The sequence below is a fragment of the Vulpes vulpes genome, chromosome 14 (assembly GCF_048418805.1).
Source record: "Vulpes vulpes isolate BD-2025 chromosome 14, VulVul3, whole genome shotgun sequence".
Taxonomy (NCBI): domain Eukaryota; kingdom Metazoa; phylum Chordata; class Mammalia; order Carnivora; family Canidae; genus Vulpes; species Vulpes vulpes.
Window position 1 is genome coordinate 31,331,033 of NC_132793.1, and position 20,779 is coordinate 31,351,811.

The following is a 20,779-nucleotide window of genomic DNA, read 5'->3' on the forward strand; positions in this document are numbered from 1 at the left end:
TTCACTGGACCAGAGTTAGACCTTGGGGTAATGTTTTGCCTCCAACAGAGGTTAGCTTTGTGTCCTGAAGCAAGTAATTTCTCATTTGGAATTTAGATCTCCTCACCTAAGCAAGGAGTAAGTTGAATCATAAGCCCTCAAAAGGACATTTTCTGCTTTGGAGTGTGTGTGTGTGTGTGTGTGTGTGTGTGTGTGTGTGTGTGTGTGTCTTCTTGAGCCCAAGGGAAAATAATGGTTAAATTGAAGCAATACACTTCAAAGCCATCATTTTCCCCTATAAATGAAACTCTTTTTTAAAGTTTTCCAATCACCTCCCATATGTCACATTCTCCCTCCTAAGTCTGGAATTGGTGTTTATGCCTGAGAGTTTAAAGCCATTTTTTGATTTCTTTAGTTTGAGAATCAACTTATTTGGATATTGGATGCTGAAAGGAAAACCTCTAATAGCTTCATCCCAAAGTCATCTTTTCTCTTATTCTGGCCAAAGAAATGGACCTGGATTGCCAAATGAGATAAAATTTGCCATATATAATAGTATGTATAAATGTTTATATAGCCAAGCTCATTAAAAGTATCTTAAACTTATTATCAATTCATCTTGAGAAGAAGAGAGGAAACATAAGTGCAATTAATTTATTATTTATTACTTTAACACCAGTTAGGTGAATGGACAGTCTCCATGCAGACAGTAGTATTCATTACACAAACAAGACAATTTTAAAACAAAGGGTAATAGAGGCACTGAGTAGTTTTGCATGCATGAATCCACACCTGGGCTGTAAAGCTTGAGGGATGTAACCAACGGGAGGCCGGATGCTGGCATGAGCTATTCTAAATATGCCTTCAACACGTTGCTTCTCTGTTCCAGGGTTGAACTGTTTAGGTTTATATCTAGACATACTGTTTATATCTAAATATATGAACATATATAAAAGATTAGTGGGGAAAACACTTGAACACTGTGGTTAAGATTCCATATGCTAATTATTTAATTAGATAACAACATAACACTTATTCACTGGAAAAATCACAAATACGCACTGATATTTACAAAAGCTGTTTCAGTTAAATTTAAATGAAAGGAGGATGGTACATTTTAGGATAAAAAGGAAAAAGGGGCTGAATTCTTTTGTCAGACACAACTGTAGCACAGTCTACTCTTAAAGAATCTTTTAATTAGGAGAAGAGTCAAGATGGGGGAAATAAATAAAAGCACAGTTGTATGTATAAAAATGCAGATAACCCCAAATACTTGGTTGTTTGGCTTTAAAATGCATTGTGTAATTTTTGTAAACTTAGAACTTGCAAACCATTTGGCTTACGCTAATATTAAAGTCAGTGCGCATCTCCTGAGGTACAAATGATTGGGTTGAAGGTGAGTGTGCTGGGTTGTGATGGAAGGAAATGTTGGTTGGAGCTTCACTGTTGGGTAAACAAACCAACAATTAATTAAAAAAAAAAAAACGCACACAACCAAACAACCCAATAACCCTTTCTCTAGAGAAAAGTAGGAGTTATCCCAATGGGGACGGGTCAATCCCAAACCAGGTACCATTTGTAGTCTCTGCTTTAAAATGAACCAGGAAGGATCAAGAACATAGATATATAATCACCACAGATGTATAATAATACAAACATTGTGCAGCCCTGGGCTGTGCTGCTTTACGACATGCAGGGAAGATTGTCAAAACTTTTGAAGACGATGGTGGCAGCAGGGGCGGGTGGTCTGAAATTCTGAGGTTAAATCTTCCTCATTATAACCCAGGACAGGGGTTCCTTTTTCTGCCCCAGGGGACAGGCTGTACTGTGAAGGATTCAGGCAGGGGTCTCTGGTCCAAAGACAAGGAACGAAAAAGTGGGAGTGTTTCTTCACATTTAGTCACAGTGGATGGGGGTTCTCTTATCCAAACTGTTCAATAGCACGTATACATTCTCACCACTGGTAGAGTTAAAAAGCACTTTCACAAACTATGGCCTCCATGGGCTCTTCCAATAGTTCTGGAAGGTAGATAGCACAGCTGTTTTCATCACCCTGATTTCAATGAAGCAGAGTAAGCATGCAGGTCACATGGATCTTAGAATTCAGGCTTGAACCCAGGCCTCTCCTTTCCAAGTAGAGCTCATTTTGTTTGTTCTCAAAAAAGAGGATTTGTTGTAGAAAGTGATCCAGACCTTAGATCGCTAAGTCACTTAGACCTCAGCCACATAGATTACGTTTATTACCAGTGGCAAGCTCCACCCCTTCCTCTGTCCCCAGCCTCCCTGACATTACAGCCCCAAAATCCTTTACGCTCAGGTGTCAGGGACTGGATGTATTCCTCATTTCAGGACCACATATCTTCACCCAAAAAAATGAGTTCTCAAAGCATCAGTGGAAAAGAGATATCTTGGACCTTTCCTTTGAAATTACAACATTGTACATAACCAATGCCCTGGTTATGAGAAAATATTTTTTTCTTGTAGCCAGAATCCTAGAAACTATCCTTCGGAGGTGGGGGGAGCCGAGTGGGAAAGTTCAACGTGATGGCATGAGCCCTCTTCCCATGAGGCAGTAAACCCCACACTCTGATGTTTATGTTTCTGCCTTATGTTTCTGTCACACCTAAGTGGCTTATTCTCTCACCTTTTGACCTTCCTGCATTGATAAGATACAGAGTGAGGGCAGGGAGATAGTGAGTGCAGATAACCATCAGAGGCCCTTGACTGGCCATCGCTTGGTGATTCCAATAGCTACTGCCATTTTTCTTGTTATTTTATTTTCTCCCACAGTAGGAAATGGGTAAATGTCAGCTCCTGTTGATTCAGCCAATCTCACTGGTGTGGCCAGCACACAGGAAGCTAGGCCAAAGTCAGTTTCTGTTACCTGTCTTGAGTCCCACCATCTTTCGGGACTGAGAAGCATCCAGTTCCTTGAGGGCAGTGAGGAGGGGAACACGGTTGTCCTTCCTTCAGGCAGCCAAGTGTGAACTTGGTTACGGGTGGATGATGCTCAGAGTGGTCGCTTTAGGGTTTTGGGCTGAGGAACACCAGCAGGTCACTTCAGCCTGATACAGTCCACCTCTTCCGTGGCCGGCATGCCGCTGGTCTTGAGGTCCAGGTCGGCGCTCGACTTGCTCCCGTGGTGGGAGGGACGCCAGTGGAGCAGCATCATCCTCTTGAAGTATTTCATGGTGTTGTTCTTGACCGTTACAAAGCACACGGTGTTGATCATGCTGTTGCTCATGGCGATGCACTCGACCACGTAGAAGGCTGTGAGGTAGTGCTTCTCCTTGACGAACACGGCGGGGAAGAAGTCGCGCACGATGGTGAAGCCGTAGAAAGGCGCCCAGCACAGCACGTAGGCCGTGAGGATGCACATGAGCACCAGCACCGTCTTTCTGCGGCAGCGCAGCCGCTTCCGGATCTGCTCTGTCTGGAAGCCTGGCACGGCCTTGAACCAGAGCTCGCGGGAGACCCTGGCATAGCACAGGGTCATGGTCACCACGGGGCCCACGAACTCCACGCCGAAGATAAACAGGAAGTAGGACTTGTAGTAGAGCTGCTGGTCCACCGGCCACACCTGGCCGCAGAAGATCTTCTCCTGGCTCTTGACGATAAACAGGACCGTCTCCGTTGTGAAGTAGGCCGACGGGATGGCGATGAGGATGGACACCAACCAGACCAAGGCGATCAGGAAGGAGGCCGTTTGATAATTCATCCGTGGCTTCAAGGGGTGAACGATGGCCAGATACCTGGTGTGGGGAGGCAAGCCGTCAGTAATAATGATGTGTGCTGGGAAACATTCGTCTGGAACTAAGCGCAAACACACCGCAAAAGCAGACAGAATGGCACAACGAGTCCCTGTGTAATTATCCGGCTTTGACAAGCTTCGTCCTATTTTAGCAACATCATTTGGCATTTGGAGTAGCGCAGCGGTTTACTGGAAACAGCACAGGCTTTGGTCAAACAGGTGGACTAGATCCCAGCTTTCCTCCTGACTGGCTTTGGGGTCTGGAGTGAATCACTCAGCCTTTCTGAGATTTGTTTCTTCAAATGCAACATGGGATAAAGTGACACCTACCTTGTGGGGCTGCTGTGAATATTAAACATGAGCATGTTTGTAAAATGCTTCGGATGTAGCAGATGTTCAATGAATATAGGCAGCACTATTATTGTTCGTCCTATTGATACCACCTTGGCTTTGTCTTGGCATTCTGCCCAAGAACCTAATACTTTCAAAACTCTTTATTCCAAATAATCATGGGTTAGAGGTGAAAGGAGGGCTCTGAAGCTCTGAGAGAGGTGGGGACCTTCTCAGGGCAGTGAATTAGGGCTGTCTCTCTCCTCCCTTCAGGTGTCATCCTGTATTACAGAGAAGGAAGGAGAGTTCAGGTGGGCTTGGCATGGAATCTAAGGAATCTGTCTAATGAGAGAAGTAAATGATCTGACCAAACTCAGTGCAGGGACCAGAGTCCAGGCTCCTGATACAAAACTTTTACACCCACCTCCCTGGGCTGTCTCAAACTCAGATGAGGTGTGTGACATTGCCTTGACATCATAAAGCAGCACACAGCATGAGGCTTTATCCTGCTCTTTCCAGTGAGCAACACTGCCTGGGAAAGAGGTTGGCACCCTTTGTGGGGTGGCCATGGGAAGGCAGTCAAAATAGGCTGTGTTACTGAGCAAGCCTTCACTGTAGGCAGCTGATGCTTATTCCTGCTGAGCCCCTGGAGCAGACGTGGTTCACCCAGGAGTGAGAGGGAACTGGGATATTTGTATGCCAACAACTTTAAGTCATTGGTGAGGGAGACAGAGGAGGCCTTCAGACAAAGAAATGCAGGTGTTGGCTAGTGGGAGTGGACAGGTGTGCACCGAAGTCACAATAGCAAAGGGATAAGACAGGGGCATCAATTGCATCTGCTACAACCTGGTAAATGCACAACAGGTTGCTGCTCCTGCTGCGTGCCCAACCAATGTATATGGAAACAAGTAAGGGAAGGCACAGGCCTTGACCTCAGAGACCTTTTCTTCCACACAAAAACTAGAATAACCAAATGATAGGTTAAGAGCCAACTTGAAGAAAGACATAGTCATTATGTTAGTGATGTAGTCTGGGAATGCTTCATGAAGATATTAAGATTCTGACCACCTCCTATTCACCCTGTTGATGAAGGCAGGATTCTCCTGACCTAAATAGGAGATGAGTGACCACACAACACCTGATGCCGGGCAGATGAGGTCAATAGCAGTTAACTAGTCTCATATACTTTCAGCCAAGGAAGAGGGACATTGCCCACTATGCAGGGCCACAGGGGAGCTGTACTCAGAAATAAAAGGAACCAGCAGGGGCTGTGGGCAGCAGGCGCTATAGTGACAAGAGGTCTGAAGTGACCCTTGACTCCCATGGGAGGATGTGATTGGCTTGTTTGAATAATTCTGCCAGCTGGCAGGGAGGGGAGACCCATCAGGTTGAGGACTGAGGGTGCAGCTGGTCCAGCTGAGACAGGAATAACAGGTCAGGAGCCTTTCCTGCTGGATGAAGGGGTATACGTGGCAAGAACAGGGGACTTCATGGTTAGGGACCTTGGGGGCCCTATGGGGCTTGAAGGTGTAAAGCAGCCCAGGGAATTTTAGGCTTTATAATACAAGAGCCTAATAAGTAGCACTCAGGTTCTAAATCAAGTGAAAAATAAGGCAAATGATAAGAAGCATGGATGGTCAAACTCTCACTTTTGTTAGAATTAGATAGTGAGGCTTTCATCTGTGAGCATAGGGACCGCTTCATACTCAATTAGATAAACCTACAAACCCTGACAATAGCAGGGGTGGGAGAGACACAGGCCTCCCTGTGCACTTCACTTTACTCTTTGGTAAGACATGTCTGTCCTATGATGTAGAAATATAAGAAGGGATATCTATGAGTATTTCTGGATGCCACAGTCAGAAGAGTGAGGTTCATGTGTGGAGGACCTAGAAGAGATGTTATTTCAACTCATAGGGACCCTAGGAGAGTGTGGATCTCAGGAAATGCACATCCAAGCACAGGGAGGGTAACAGAGACCTTGTGGATGTCCCTTTTCCCAACAGACAAGTCATGGAAAATAATCAGTTTTAACAAAGTGCTATAGCTTCCAACATGCTTTATGTATGTATGTTTACCCTCTCTGAACCAGACAATAATAATAACTCTGCTGAGTTATTATTATTTCCATTTCACAGATGAAGAAACTAAGTCCCAGGAGCATAAGGGATTTATCCAAGTGCACAGCTTGGAACCCAGATGTTCTCAGTAACTCCTAGGCCAGCGTTCTTTCCTTTCGGACTTATTTGATAGCAACTCTGCATTTTGGAACATCTTTTAGAGTGAGGAAAATGTTATTGGATGATAAAATATTAGAATATAAGAGTTGATGATAGAATAAGTAGGAATGTAGAAATTCTCTCTGGCATTGGTTATTGAGATACTTTTCATGCTGGGACTATATTGGGGTGGAGGAGGGAGAGGGAGGGAGAGAGAGAGAGAGAGAGAGAGAGAGAAAGAGAGAGAGAGAATCCTGAATTAGTTCTGCTTCCAAAGTCCTCTTGGCTACCTGCACAGCATTTCCAGGATAGCCCTCACCTTTGCACCTCAGGCTCTGCTTCCCATGCTCCAGTGGATAGCTATACGCAAAAGAACGAAACCAGACTAATTTCTTACACCATACACACAAAAAAATTTAAAATGGATTAAAGACCTAAATGTGACACCTGAAACCATAAAAGTCCTAGAAGAAAGCACAGGCAGTAATTTCTCCGAAATCGGCCACAGCCACATTCTTCTAGATATGTCTCCTGAGGCAAGGGAAGCAAAGGCAAAAATAAACTCTTGGGACTATGTCAAAATAAAAAGCTTCTGCACAGCAAAGGAAACAACAAAACTAAAAGGCAGCCTCTGGAATGGAAGAAGATATCTTCAAATGATATATTTAATACAGGGTTAGTATCCAAAACATATAAAGCATTTGTTAAACTCAACACCCAAAAACCAAATAATCCAATTAAAAAATGGACAGATGATATGAACAGACATTTCTCCAAAGAAGACACCCAGATGGCCAACAGACACATGAAAAGATGCTCAACCTCGCTCATCAGGGAAATGCAAATCAAAACTACAATGAGATACCACATCACACCTGTCAGAACAACTAAAATCAAAAACACAAAAAATGACAGGTGTTGGTGAGGATGTGGAGGAACCTTTATGCGCTGTTGGTAAAAATGCAAACTGGTGCAGTCACTGTGAAAAATAGTATGGAGGCTCCTTGAAAAGTCAATAGGGACGCCTGGGTGGCTCAGTCGCTTAAGCATCTGCCTTTGGCTCAGGTCGTGATCTAGGGTCCTGGGATGGAACCCCGAGTTGGGATCCCTGCTCAGCAGGGAGTTGCTTCTCCCTTTGTGCTCCTCCCCCTGCTTGTGCTGTCTCTTGCTAGCTCTCTCTCTCACTCAAATAAATAAAATCTTTTTAATAGAACTACCCTATGATCCAGCAATCCCACTACTGGGTATTTACACAAAGAATACAAAAACACTAATTCAAAGGGTGAACACTAATTCAAAGCACCCTTGTGTTTATTGCAGCATTATTTATAATAACCATATGAGGGAAACAGCCCAAGTATTCCTTGATTGATGAATGGATAAAGGAGATGTGGTATGTATATATAATATAAATATGTATCAACATACATATATATACGCATATATATTAGTGTATACTGTGTGTGTGCGTACACACACTCATAATGACTATTATTCAGTCATAAGAAAGAATGAAATCTTGCCGTTTGCAATGACGTGGATGGAGCTGGAGAGTATAATGCTAAGGGAAAGAAGTCAGAGAAAGACAAATACCATAAGATTTCACTCATATGTGGAACTTAAGAAACAAACAAATGAGCAGAGGGGGAAAAAAGAAAGAGAGAATCAAACCAAGAAACAGACTCTTCACAATGTAGAACAAACTGGTGGTTACCCAAGGGGAGAGGGTGAGGGGATGGAAGAAACAGATGATGGGGATGAAGGAGTGTACTTGTGATGAGCCCCAGGTGTCGTACGGAATTATTGAATCACTATACTGTACACCTGAAAATAATATTATACTGTATGTTAATTAAATGAAATTCAAATAAAAACTTAACTTAAAAAAAAAAAGAAAGAATGATGGTAATCGTTCCAGCCTGGGTGATGGGTGGAATGGTGTATCTGGCACCACTCTTTATGTTTAACTGGATGGTTGCTTCCTAAGAAACTCCTATGTTGCCAAAACCCCCTAATATTATAAAGATAAAGGTTTCAATGGGAGAAAGAGGATGAGAACAGTGGTAACTCTCACCTGAGTGAGCATCAGAATCACTCAGGGAATTGGATAAAAATGCAGATTCCTGGGGCCTAGCACAAGGGATTTTCGTTCCTTTGGGCTGTGTGGGGCCTAGGGATCTGCCTTTTATCACTTGCTCTGGGGAATTTGGTATAGTTGGTTGACAGTTACATTTTATAAACACTGGTTTTAGGGCTGCAGAGCCTCAGAGCAGTAATAACAAAATTGTTTTTCCTGCAGGAATTATGTTACAAAAGAAGATAGCTCCACTACCTCTATGTGTATTTCATTATGGAAAATAATCAACTGGTTGATTAAAAAGAATGACAAATCTAAATAGCACCGAGAACAAGGAAAAAACTGAAGAGTTGAAAGGAAACCAAAAAGAAAAAAGATGTTCGAAAAAACACATCATCAAAATGAGTTTTGACACTCCATGGACAAGAGGATGTTTTACACATCGCCCCCCTGGAACATAGCCAGTGGTGGTCTGACACTGACCTACAGCTATTTACATAATTAAAACGTGTGTAAGATTTGTCATAAGCTGCTACTATAAATTTTATAAATTTTATAAATATATAATAGAGCAAGGGCTTGCAGAACATCTCATGCAAATGTATGCAAATGAGCATGTGGATGTATGCAAGAAAACAAAGGGAAGGATGTCCTTCCCTCTTTTCTACAAATAGCTGTTACCTTATTTCAAAATCAGCTCTATAACAAAGCCACCAGAAAAAAAAGAGTACAATACTCTAGGATCCCGTTTTTGTGAAGTTTAAGAACAAGCAAAACTAAACTATGCTGAGTGAAAGCAGATGGGTCGGGTGGGAGGACTGACTGGTCAGGGGGACAAGGGAGTTCTCTAGGTGATGGAAATGTTCTAGGGCTTGATTTGGGAATGGTTGCAGGAAAAACTTGGCACGTGTTATCCCGACTGGAAGGGCCCGTGGTGAAGTCTCCCATGGCTCCTAAGTAGTAAGTTGCCTACACTTGCTGCTTTTGCTTTTGTACTTGAGGCTACTCACAGTCATGTGGCATGCCTATCTGTGGCAGATGTGGCATCTGCAGGCACGGCCCAGAGCTGGGGGTGCTCAGGAGCCTCAGTCTTGACCATGTTTGGGGGGACCATGAGCCACAAGCAGAGATCTGTGTCTCCTCTTGCCCCAGATAGGTGAGCAGGCATTCAGATCTGCAGCAGCACCCACCTGTCAGAGCTGAAGTGAGGGAAGGGGCAGCCTGGCCCAGTGCCCATCTTTACCCCGCCCCGCTCCCACCAACATCCTCACCTGTCGATAGCGATGGCCAGCAGGGCATTGGTGGAGACGTAGAGGGAGACGGTGCGCAGGTAGTTGACGGAGGCACAGAGCACATGGCCGTGCTCCCAGGAGAGCTGGCGCACCACGTAGTAGTCCATCTCGAAGGGGCAGCAGATGATGGCCACCAGGAAGTCAGAGATGGCCAGGTTAGCGATGAGCAGGTTGGTGAGGTTGCGCAGCTTCTTGTAGCGGGCGAGGGCAGCGATGAAGACAAAGTTGCCAATGCCGCAGACCAGCATGATGCCTGCCAGTGCCACACCGATGACGATCTTGGCAGCGAAGAAGGTCCGGGTCTTGGTCATGTCCTCCTCCTCGTCCAGAGGGAGGTCGTAATCACCATAGCTGAAGTTGAAGGGGAGGGAGGAGGTGTGATCTTGAGCTGGATTGATGTTGGGTGCAAAACTGGTCTTTCCATCCTGGGCTGCCATGGTGAAGACTGCAGGTGGAGAGGTGTGTGGATCGGAGCACTCTGAGCCCGGGGGTCCAGACCTCTTGCGGTCACGACTCACTGAGCCTAGCACCCTGCCCACATCCCTGAGGAGAGTCAACACGCCATCCTGGGGCTCTGGAAGGAGACACAACCAGTGGGCAGCATGCAGGAGAACACCTGGTAGTATTCTCCAGGTGTACAGGCCAACCAGACCCAGTGACTACCCTTGGACTGAACTACCCGGGGTACAGGCGGAGGAGACATGAGATTTGGAAACTGGGAAATCTTTCACTGGCTGTCAGAAGGTACTGGCATAGGAAGAACTGGACTCTCCAAAGATATCCAAGAAGAACCTGCAACTTTGCCCTTTACCCAGAGGCCAGGACCAGTGTGACTGCTGGTCACGCTCCCTTTTCCCACCATCAATTCCCACAGGGGCTTCTAAAAGTTTTATAAGCCTGCTCCCTGCAGCCCGCCCAGGCTTCCACGGGAGTCACAAAGTTGAGCCATCTGTTGGTCAAGGACAATGACACCCGAGGACTGAGACATGGCAGGGTCGGTCTTTCCTCCAAAGCACTGCTCCCTATGTCTTGGCCAAACCTTGGACGTGCAAATCACCAAATCCATTTTCACATGAACTGGCTGAGTCATCTTGGGCCAGTGATTTATACTGTCTGAGTCCCGATCTTCCTGTAAACCAAATTCCTGCTGTCTAGCCTGGCCCGTAGAGGGGGCTGGATGGAGTGGGTAGGATGAATGAATGAAGCTCCACCCCAGGATTCTGCAGGTGGAGGGGACTGTGGGGGGGTAGGGGTGGGGAGGGAATTCTCTTGCTGCTTCTCTGTGCTTTGGGAACCAGATCTTAAAAGAAATGATGCTTGGTCTGCTTCTCCTCCCTGCTCCCACTCTTCTGATCAGCGCTCTGTCCCCTTCACCAGACTCCTACCTGGTTCCCCACCAGACCCCACCCTGACCGGGAGGCACTACATCCTGTCTGAAAGTGGTGGTTGCTGCACTTTAAGGGAAAGCACCCCCAAGGAGGGAGCGAGTGGGTCGGTGAGGGAAGGTGGGTGGGTGAGGACCCAGGAGGGCCTGAGGGCTGGACTGTCCCTCTTGGCGGAGTCCTTTATGCTCTCAATACCTCCAGATGCCCATGACAAGGGGCAATAACGTCTCCGAAGTACTGAGCCCTCGGGGGGCGGAGCACCATTGGGTTCAGGGCGTCGGAGGGCCTCAGAACCGACCCCCTCATGCCCAAGCCTGCAGAATGAGGACCCCTGCCATCCAGCTGTGACCCGCCTCTCCCTCTCCCCGCTGAACACAACTGAAAAGGACCCCAAGTGCGGGATGCTGGCTGCAAGGCTGGGACCAAACTGGACAGTGGGTTTGGCCCAGGCCTGTCAGAGCAGGGCAAGAGCGAGGGACAGGAATCGCGCAGAAGGGACAGCAGTAGGGGGGCCGGGCCACTGCAACCTGCGGCGCACCCGAGGTAAGGGCCCCTCCGACCATGGGGTCCCAGCGGCGTCCGCAGCGGGACCGTGCTCCGTCCGGGTCCGCGGAGCCCCGATCCCGCAGCCAGCGCCCGGCGGGAGGCAGGCAAGCGGGAGTCGCGCCGCCTCGACCTCCGCGCTCCGAGGCTCTCCAGCGCCCAGACCCGGAGGAGAGCGCGTGAGCCGGGGGCGCCCGCCCGGCCCCACGTTTCGCGGGACGCGCCCCCGCCCCCGCCCCCGCCCAACCCGCTCCAGGAGCCTCTCCCGTCCCCGGGCCTCCCGTCCTCACCCCCGCGCGGCCGCGCGGTCCCGGAGGCGCCGCCCAGCAAGGGCGGGAATCGAGTCCGAGAGCCAAGCTCCCCAAGCCACGCGTGCGGGGCCCCCGGACGCCAGGAGCGCTGGGGGTAGCGGCAGGACAGGCGCGCGGGAGCCTCCGCAGCCGCTTCCCTTCCACGGTACCTCGCAACGCGACGCCCCCCGCCCAGGCCCTGCCCTGCAGCGTGGGGCTCGCCCGCCGGCCCCGCACCCCTACCCCGCGCCCGCGCGCCCGGTCCTGGCGGGCCGGTGCTGGGTGCGGACTCCCCGGCGCGAACCCCCGCACTTGGAGCCAGCCCCGCGTGCCCCGAAAGCTGCGGGCGGCAGCGCCACCGAATCCCACCCCCCGCCCCAGAAAGAAGTGGGCGTCGGCGCCTCCATCCCGGGCGACGCCCCCTCCGCACCCAGCGAGACCCCGGGCTGAGCCGAGCCCCGCGCCCACCTGCCGGGCCGCCTCCCCCCGGCGCGCTCCGCTGCCCTGGCCGCTCGGCCCCGTCCCGGGGGACCCCGACTGGCGCGTGCCGCGGCGCTGCGGACCGGGTGTCCTTTCTTCCTCGCTCCAGCGCGCTTCCCCCGCGCGTCGCGGTCTCCGTCTTCCCGCTGGAGTTGGCGCCCCGCCCCCGCAGCTCCGCTCGGCGCCTCGGACCCGGCCCGGTGCGCCCCGCCCCCGCCCCCGCCCCCGCCCCGGCCCCGGCCCGCGCTCGGCTCCGCCCCGGGGTCCGCAGCCGGCCCCCGCCCCGCCCCCGCCCCGCCCCGCCCCGCCCCGCGCCGTGGCACGGGGTGGGCGCTCGGCTCCTGCCCCGCGTGTGCCCGGGCGCGGAGTTCGGGCTGCGGTAGCCCCAGTCCTCCGGGTTGGCGGCGCGCAGCGGCTTCTGCGTCCTCGCACCCGAGCGTGCATGCGAGGCTGGGTGCTGGGGCTAGGTGCTGCGGATGCCAAGGAGCCGGCAGGGCCCTCCGTGCTCCGCGGGGGCGGCTCGCGGGGGTCTTTGGTAGGGGCCCCGGGCTAGCGTCCTCTCCTGCACGAGGCTACTCTTTCGGGAGCAGACTGGGGTATATTCCGTTGTGCCCGAGGGCTGGTGCTGGGGAGACATAGGGGGTGCAGAGGGGGCCCTTTAGGGTGGGTGGTGGTGGAGGAGGAGGAGGAGGCCCCCGAGGAGCAAGCTGGGGATCCCAGATAGACTGCCCTGCTGAAATCTCCTGCCCGGAAGTCCTCACCAAAACCCTTCGATAGCCACCACTGCCAGATTCCTTGGCCTTTCAAAGACCATTCTAGCTGGGCCTCTGCCTGCCTGCCTGGAGCCCTGTTTCTGGAGCACTCCACCTTGCTTGCACCAGGCTCTGATTTTAGACAATTTCTATTACCTCTCTGGTCCTTAGTTTTCTTACACAGATTGGACAGATTCCTTATATAGATTGGGAAGGAAGAAATAAAGTGATCTGTGTTGCGGATGGCATGATGTCTTTAGAAAATCCAGAGGAATCGACAAAAAAACTTCCTGGGACTAATAAATGATGATAGCAAAGTTTCAGGATACAAGGTTAATATAAAGAAGTCAAATGCTTTGGGGCGTCTGGGTGGCACAGGTGGTTAAACATTGGACTCTTGATTATCCCTCGGGTCATGATTTCAGGGTTGTGAGATCCGGCCCTCACCCTCAGGGGATTAGGCAAGAAGCCTGCTTAAGATTCTCTCCCTCTCGCTCTCCCTCTGCCACCCCACCCCAATCTCCCCCTCTCTCTCTGAAAAGAAAAAGAAAAAGAATTTAAAAAGTCAAATGCTTTCCTAGATACCAGGAAGGAACAAGTGGAACTTGAAATTAAAAATACAATACTATTTACATCAGTAACCCCCAAAATAAAATACTTAGGTATAAATCTAAGAAAATATGTACAAGATCTATATGAGGAAAACTACAGAACCTTAATGACAGAAATCAAAGAAGAACTGAATAAATGGAGAGATACTTCATGTTCTCCAACAGGAAGACTCATTGTCAAGATGTCAGTTTTCCTCCACTTTATCCATGGAGTCGATAAAACCCTGATCACAGTGCAGCGAGTTATTTTGTAGATACCAACAAACAGATTCCAAAGTTTATTCAAAGATTCAGAATAGCTACCACAATATTGAAGGAGAAATCAAAGTTGAAGGACTGACATTACCTGGTATCAAGGCTTACTAGAAAGCTTACAGTAATGAAGGCAGGGTGGTGGGGGTGAAAGAATAGACAAATCAATGGAAGGGAACAGAGAGCCCTGTGGAAATAGATCCACATAAATATAGTCTTTTGATTTCTGACAAAGGAGAAAAGATAGTGCAATGGAGAAAAGACCATCTTTTCAACAAATGGTGCTGGAATAATTAGGCATCACATGTAAAAAAATCAGTCTAGACACAAGACTTCATAGCTGTCACAAAAATTAACCCAAAGGGGATTACAGCCTCAACTTTAAAATGCAAAACTATAAAACACCTAGAAGATAACATAGGAGATGACCTTGAATTTGGCGATGGCTTTTTAGATACAACAACAAAGGCAGGATTCATAAACGAAAGAATTAAGAAGCAGGACTTCATTCAGATTAAAAATGTCCACTCTGCAAGAGATACTGTCAAGAGAAATTAAAAGGCAAAACCACAGACTGGGAGAAAGTATTTGCAGAAGACGCATCTGATAAAGGACTTTTACCCAAAATACACAAAGAACTCTTAAAGCTCATCAATAAGAAAACAAACCAATTAAAAATTTGGCCAGGGGTGCCTGGGTGGCTCAGTCCATTAAGCGGTTAAGCATTTGCCTTTGGCTCAGGTCATGATCCCAGGATCCCATGATGGAGCCCCCTCATTGTGTTGGAAGCAGGGCTTCCTGCTCAGTGACGGGCCTGCTTCTCCCTCTTCCTCTGCCTGCTGCTCTCCTTGCTTGTGCAGGTTCTCTCTCTGTCAAATAAATAAATAAAACATCTTAAAAATTTTTTTTGGCCAAAGACCTTCACTGACATTTCACAACAAGATAGACAGATGGCAAATAAGCATATGAAAAGATGTTCCACATCATATGTCATGTGGGAAATGCAAATTAAAACATCAATGAGGGCAGCCCGGGTGGCTTAGAGGTTTAGTTCTGCCTTCAGCCCAGGGTGTGATCCTGGAGACTTGGAATCGAGTCCCATGTCAGGCTACCTGCATAGAGCCTGCTTCTCCCTCTGCCTGTGTCTCTAACCCCGCCCCCCCCCCCCCCCCCCCCGTGTCTCTCATGAATAAATAAAATCTTAAAAAAAAATCAATGAGATACCACTATATACTTTTTAGAATGACCAACGTTCAGAACATTGACAACGCCAAATGCTGGTGAGGTTGTGGAGCATCAGGAACTCTTATTCATTTGTGGTAGGAATGCAAAATGGAATAGCCACTTTGGAGGTTTGGTGGGTTTTTACAAAACTAAACATATTCTTACCATTAGATATAGCAATCACATTGCTTGGTATTTACCCAAAGCAGTTTAAAATTTGCCTACTCAAAAATCTGCACATGGGCATTTATGCAGTTTTATTCATAATCACCAAAATTTGGAAGCTATCAAGATGTCCTTTAGTAGTTGAATGGGTTAATAAACTGGCATACATCCAGATGATAGAATATTATTCGGTACTAAAAAGAAATGAGCTATCTATCAAGTTATGAAAAGGCACAGAAGAATCTTAAATGCGTGATACTAAGTGAAAGAAGCCAATCTGAAAGCCTATCTGCTGTATGATTCCAACTATATGACATTCTGGAAAAGGCAAAACTATGATGACAGTAAAGAGATCAGTGGTTGCCTGAGATTAGGTGAGAAGAAGGGATAAACAGTTGGCGCACGCAGGATTTTCAGGGCAGTGAAACTACTCTATATGATGGATGCTATGATGGTAGACACATGTCAATATGTTTGTTCAAACCTGTAGAATGTACAACCGCAGGAGTGAACCCTAATGTGAATTATGGACTTTGGGTGACAATAATGTGTCAGTGTAGGTTCATCGATTACAATAAATGTACCACTCTGGTGTGGGATGTTGGTAATGGGAGAGGCTGTGTATGTGTGGGAGCAGGGAGTATATGAGAAATCTCTGTACCTTCAGCTAAATTTTGCTGTGAACCTAAAGCTGCTCTAAAGAATAAAGCCTATTTAAAAAAAAAAAAAACTGGTATGGATTTTCTAGAGCTTGATGTGTTAATGCATATAAAAAGTCAGAAATTTTACATCCTTTGATGTAGAAATTATATTTTAATGGGCTTTTCCTTTGGAAATAATGAATGGAGCAGTTAAAGGTTTCACTACAAAGATGTTGATAACAGCATTATTTAGTATAACGAGGAACTGGAAATAATCTGAACTTCCCACACTTGATTAAAATGAAAATGTGATTAAAGATGTCTTTTATAAGATACCATGAAATCATTAAAATTTTTTTGATCAATAAAAATTCACATGATTCAAAATCAAAACATATCAAAAATTACACATTGAGAAGCATCCCTCTCACCCTTGCCCCCTGTTTTTTCCCCTGGCACCTTTTCTTTTCTATATACTAGTGTTTCTTTTGGCAAATTCAATGATATATTCTCACTTATTCCCTTCAAAGAAGTTTCCATATCAAAATATGGAGTGCTATTTCATTCTTTGACCACTGTAGAATAGTCTATTGTGTGGATACACTACAGGTTGTTTTTTTTTTAAGTTCCCTGTTGTTGGACACATTGGTTTAAAAATTTCAAACTAAAAAAAATAAAAATAAAAAATAAATAAATGAAAATAAAAATTTCAAACTATGTTAAATTATGAATTGGGTTATTTCCCAATTTGGGGCTAATATAGTGCTGTACATAATGCTATCATATAAAGTTACCAGTGCTTCAGCAAATAATTTTGTATGTCATATCATTTTGTCTATGTGCCAACAATAATAAATTGGATAATAAATTCCTAAATTTATTTATTATTATGGTATTGCTGGAAGCATAAAAGCAGTTGTCATTTGAGTAGATAATGTTCACAATGAAGTCCCTAGGAGTCTTGCCATTTTGCATTTCCCAGGTAAGCGGTCTTTGGTGGAAGTGAGTGCCAGGGGCTGTACTTGAATCAATAAGCAAATATCTGTAGAAGTCTTAAGAAGGCAATCATCAAAAGCAGGGCTTCTCAGCAATGCTGGTCTCTCACACATGACCTCAGTTCTGAATTCAGGGTGTCCTCTCAGTCATCCCAAGTATGATAGGTAGGGAGGGGCATTGTTCCTGAGAAAGTCACCTGCAGTTATTCTGTGTTTCTGCGAGTCTCTCATGGAGTAATTAATAAATGAAGAAGCTGCCCTTGTTATCAACTGCAGACACATTTTTTAGGTAAACTTTTAAATGACTTTGAAAGTAAAAAAAAAATAAAAATAAATAAAAATAAATGACTTTGAAAGTAAATGTAATTAAGCTCTACGAGTTATGGTTGGAAAAGGCGGGATATAATTAATCGTTCAAGGTGCATTGGCACTGGCTTCTATCTTTCATTCAATCTACCCGGTTTTCATAGCATTCTGGAAGGAGTGGCTCTCTAAGAAATGCTGGGTGACTTCACGTGCCCTAGGTAGGGTATTTTTCTCTCTCTGGTTTCCATCTGCTTCGGGGCAGTGCCAGGAAGATGATAGGAGTTAGAGGAGGCATCAGGCTCTGTGTCCGCCAGCACACTCCCTACCTATGGAAGAGGACACAAGAACATGGTAGCTTGCATGAAAGCTAGATTTTTGGTTAGAAATTTGTGATTGCTCTTAAAACTGTTTCCAAAAATTTTCAGAGCCCTCAGAAAGAAGCAGTGGTAGAGACAGGGTGGGTTGGGTGAACAAAGTCCTTGCGAGAAGCAGATTATCAATGAATTCAATAAAGGAAAGTTTAGTTAATGCAATCCTCTTGGTGGGAATGCCATTGTTTTTGGAACGACAGATGAAAAAGAAGACTACAATGTAGATTATAAGAAAGATCAAAGGCTTTTAAGCCAGAAGCCATGTTTGGTTGGATTTGGAAAGGGTTTAGTTTTCTAAGGAGATACCTGAGTGTTGATTTTTTGTCCCTCCTGGGCTTCTCCCTGCAGGTAAAGGCCCAGCTGCTCACATGCTGTCTCTCCCTGAGCTCAGGGAAGGACACTAACTCCTTCCTCAGGTATGTCACCTGTGCAAACCTGTGCATCCAAATTCACATAATGTAGAGAGTCAAAAGTTAAGTGCCTCCTCTGTCCCCTCTCCACAATCCAGCCCCTTAGACTCAATCCCTGTTGTCTGGATTTTATTATATACATTCAAATGCAAACCACACTAACTCTGCGGATGCTGGGGCTCACGATGGGAGGAGTCAGGGGAGGGGGGGGGGAAGCCATTATCACTGTGGGTGACCTAGGTCTCTGAGCCATTTTACTTGAATAGTAAAAGGAATGTCACTTGGTTCATGCCCTCAAGGTGAAAGTAAGCTGTCTGAGTTTGGGTTCCCCTAAAAGCAGATCCTGAGATAAAGATTTGAGGGCATTGAATTTACTGAGGAGGTGATCCCAAGAAATGATGTTAGGGGAATAGAAATGTGGACAGGGAAGGGACGGCAGCCAACAAAATGGTGTAAAACCATGCAAGTCACCACTGGGGAACCAGTGGAACTTTTTTTTAACTTAAGATTTTTGTTTATTTATTCATGAGAGATAAAGAGAGAGAGAGACAGAGACCCAGGCAGAGAGAGAAGCAGGCTCCATACAGGGAGCCCAATGTGGGACTTGATCCCAGGACTCCTGACTCCAGGATCATGCCCTGAGCAGAAGACAGACACTCAACTGCTGAGCCACTAGGGCATTCCAAACCAGTGGGACTTAATTCCCCTAGGGGAACTCTGGGAGGAAGCATGGAAGGAGCATCCCAGAGCTCTACCAGCAGAGGGGGTGAGGGAGCTCGCAGTCACCTACTGGGAACTGTTCTGGCCGGAGGGGTGTTAATTCCCCAATCTGTTCAGTCCTACCTGGCCCGTGGATAGAGCAGAATCTTGGGATCAGAGCATCCTCCAACAAAGAGATGTCATTGCTGTCAGTCGGAAGGCATGCACAGAAATAATGAGGATGCGTGTGGGTGCGTGCTTATGTGTTTGTGTGAACACTCCGAACATTTACCACATGGGCATTACTCTGCATGGTTGTACTGCAATTCTTGGTGGGTCCTGTTGTTTTTTTGCATCCTCCATAGGTTCAGAGAGGTCAAGTTCCAGAGGTCACATAGCTAGTGGGTGGCAGAATTGAGATTCAAACCAGGCTCCCAGTTCCAGACCTTTCTGTCATGCCAACAGGAGAATTGTGGTTTCCCTAGTACAAGGCAGATAGGCGGAGGTCAGGATTCATTGCACATCCTCTTGCTCTGGTCAACTCTGCCTGCATCTGGGGGAACAAGGCATTGAAGCTAGAACTGGACAGAGCAGAAGAAAGAATGAGCCAAGACCCAAGCTTGACCCCAGGGACTATGAGCGTTCCAACCCAGACTGGACTGACCATGATGGCAGTTCTCAAATTGGAGGGTGTGTGAAGACCTTTCTCAAAATATAGTGACGGGCTCCCATGTTGGTAGATTCTTATCCCAGCTATCAGTAAGATATTCCTGTTTTATTTTCAAGTATTTATTCTTTACCAGGATTCCCATTAAAAAACAAAAACAAACCAACAGCATGGAAACTGAGAATACCTTGATGGAAATCATGGACTCTAAGAAGTGGACCTTAATGAATTCTGTTGCAAAACAGCAGAGCATCTTCCCAGCAGAATGACATTTTGCTTTCTTGCTTGTAATCTCTTGTATCAGCCAAGGTTGTATGAATACTTTTAGCATTTAAAAATCAGTTTTGAGCTTTTCCCCTATATTTAATTCAGTGTGGACGTTTTGGAACCTCTACCAGTTGGCAATGGCACTTAACACACAAGGGCCAGAGACAGAAAGTTAAGAGCAGTAATAAATCAACACTCTTTTTGAGTACCAGCTCTCCGTAACACATTTTGCTAGTCAGTGTGAGCCTTTCCATGCAGCTTGGAGAGCAGCTGAGCTGGGGCAAAGCTGGGGAAGGTGACAGGTAGCAGCTTACACAAAGGCACAACTTGTTCAGGGAACGGGAAGTCGATTTTGAGACACTATATACCCCCAACAGTGGCTTGAATCATGCACAGGTGTCTCTTTTTAAATAGAAAGCAACTGACATTTAAGTTCAGAGATGCTTCCATAGGAATGAGAGCCATGAGGTGTTGGGGGGGCTCCTGGGCTCAAGAGTCCACACAGTCCAGCTGGTGGCACATATTCTGCGTTGGTATCACTTTGGCATAAACTGACAATAAAGAAAACTGTAGCTCCCAAATTTTACCACTCCCATCACAGACATACTCCATGGAAGAGCTAAAAGATGTGTTTATTTTTATTACTATTTTAAAGATTTTTATTTATTTATTCATGAGAGACACACAGAGAGAGAAGCAGAGACATAGGTAGAAGGAGAAGCAGGCTCCCTGTGGGGAGCCCAATGCGAGACTTGATCCCAGGACCCAGGGATCACGCTCTGAGCCAAAAGCAGACGCTCAACCACTGAGCCACCCAGTCGTCTCAAAGATGTCTTTAAACAAAGGCATCCAGGGGCATGGAACATTGGTGCCGGCAACCCTGACTTAGAGGAAATGGTAGATGGGAGATGGGGGTGGCGGCTGCACTAGTTGGAAGTGCACACCTGCTTCACTCCCCGTCTTGGGGTACCTGCAGGCTTTCCTCCACTCAAATCTGTCCTTGTCCACCAAGGGGTTCTCTATAAGGAAAGGTGAGGATGAGGGTGCGTGGGCCTCAGGACTCCCCACAGCAA

The 20,779-nt window shown here is 46.8% G+C and overlaps 1 protein-coding gene across 2 annotated transcripts; it reads right to left on the minus strand.

Moving 5' to 3' along the window:
* Nucleotides 1-623: 623 nt before the first annotated feature.
* On the minus strand, nt 624-12,526 carry PROKR2 (prokineticin receptor 2). Of its 2 annotated transcripts, none has more exons than XM_072736336.1 (3): nt 12,335-12,526; nt 9,628-10,222; nt 624-3,731 (listed from the first exon to the last, which is right to left on the minus strand). In XM_072736336.1, the coding sequence occupies exons 2-3, from the start codon at nt 10,083-10,085 to the stop codon at nt 3,035-3,037; spliced, it is 1,155 nt and encodes a 384-aa protein (XP_072592437.1). In that variant the 5' UTR covers nt 10,086-10,222; nt 12,335-12,526; the 3' UTR covers nt 624-3,034. The 2 variants fall into 2 exon arrangements, with proteins under 2 accessions (XP_072592437.1, XP_072592436.1); XM_072736335.1 differs by lacking the exon at nt 12,335-12,526 and adding an exon at nt 11,867-12,165.
* Nucleotides 12,527-20,779: the final 8,253 nt, after the last annotated feature.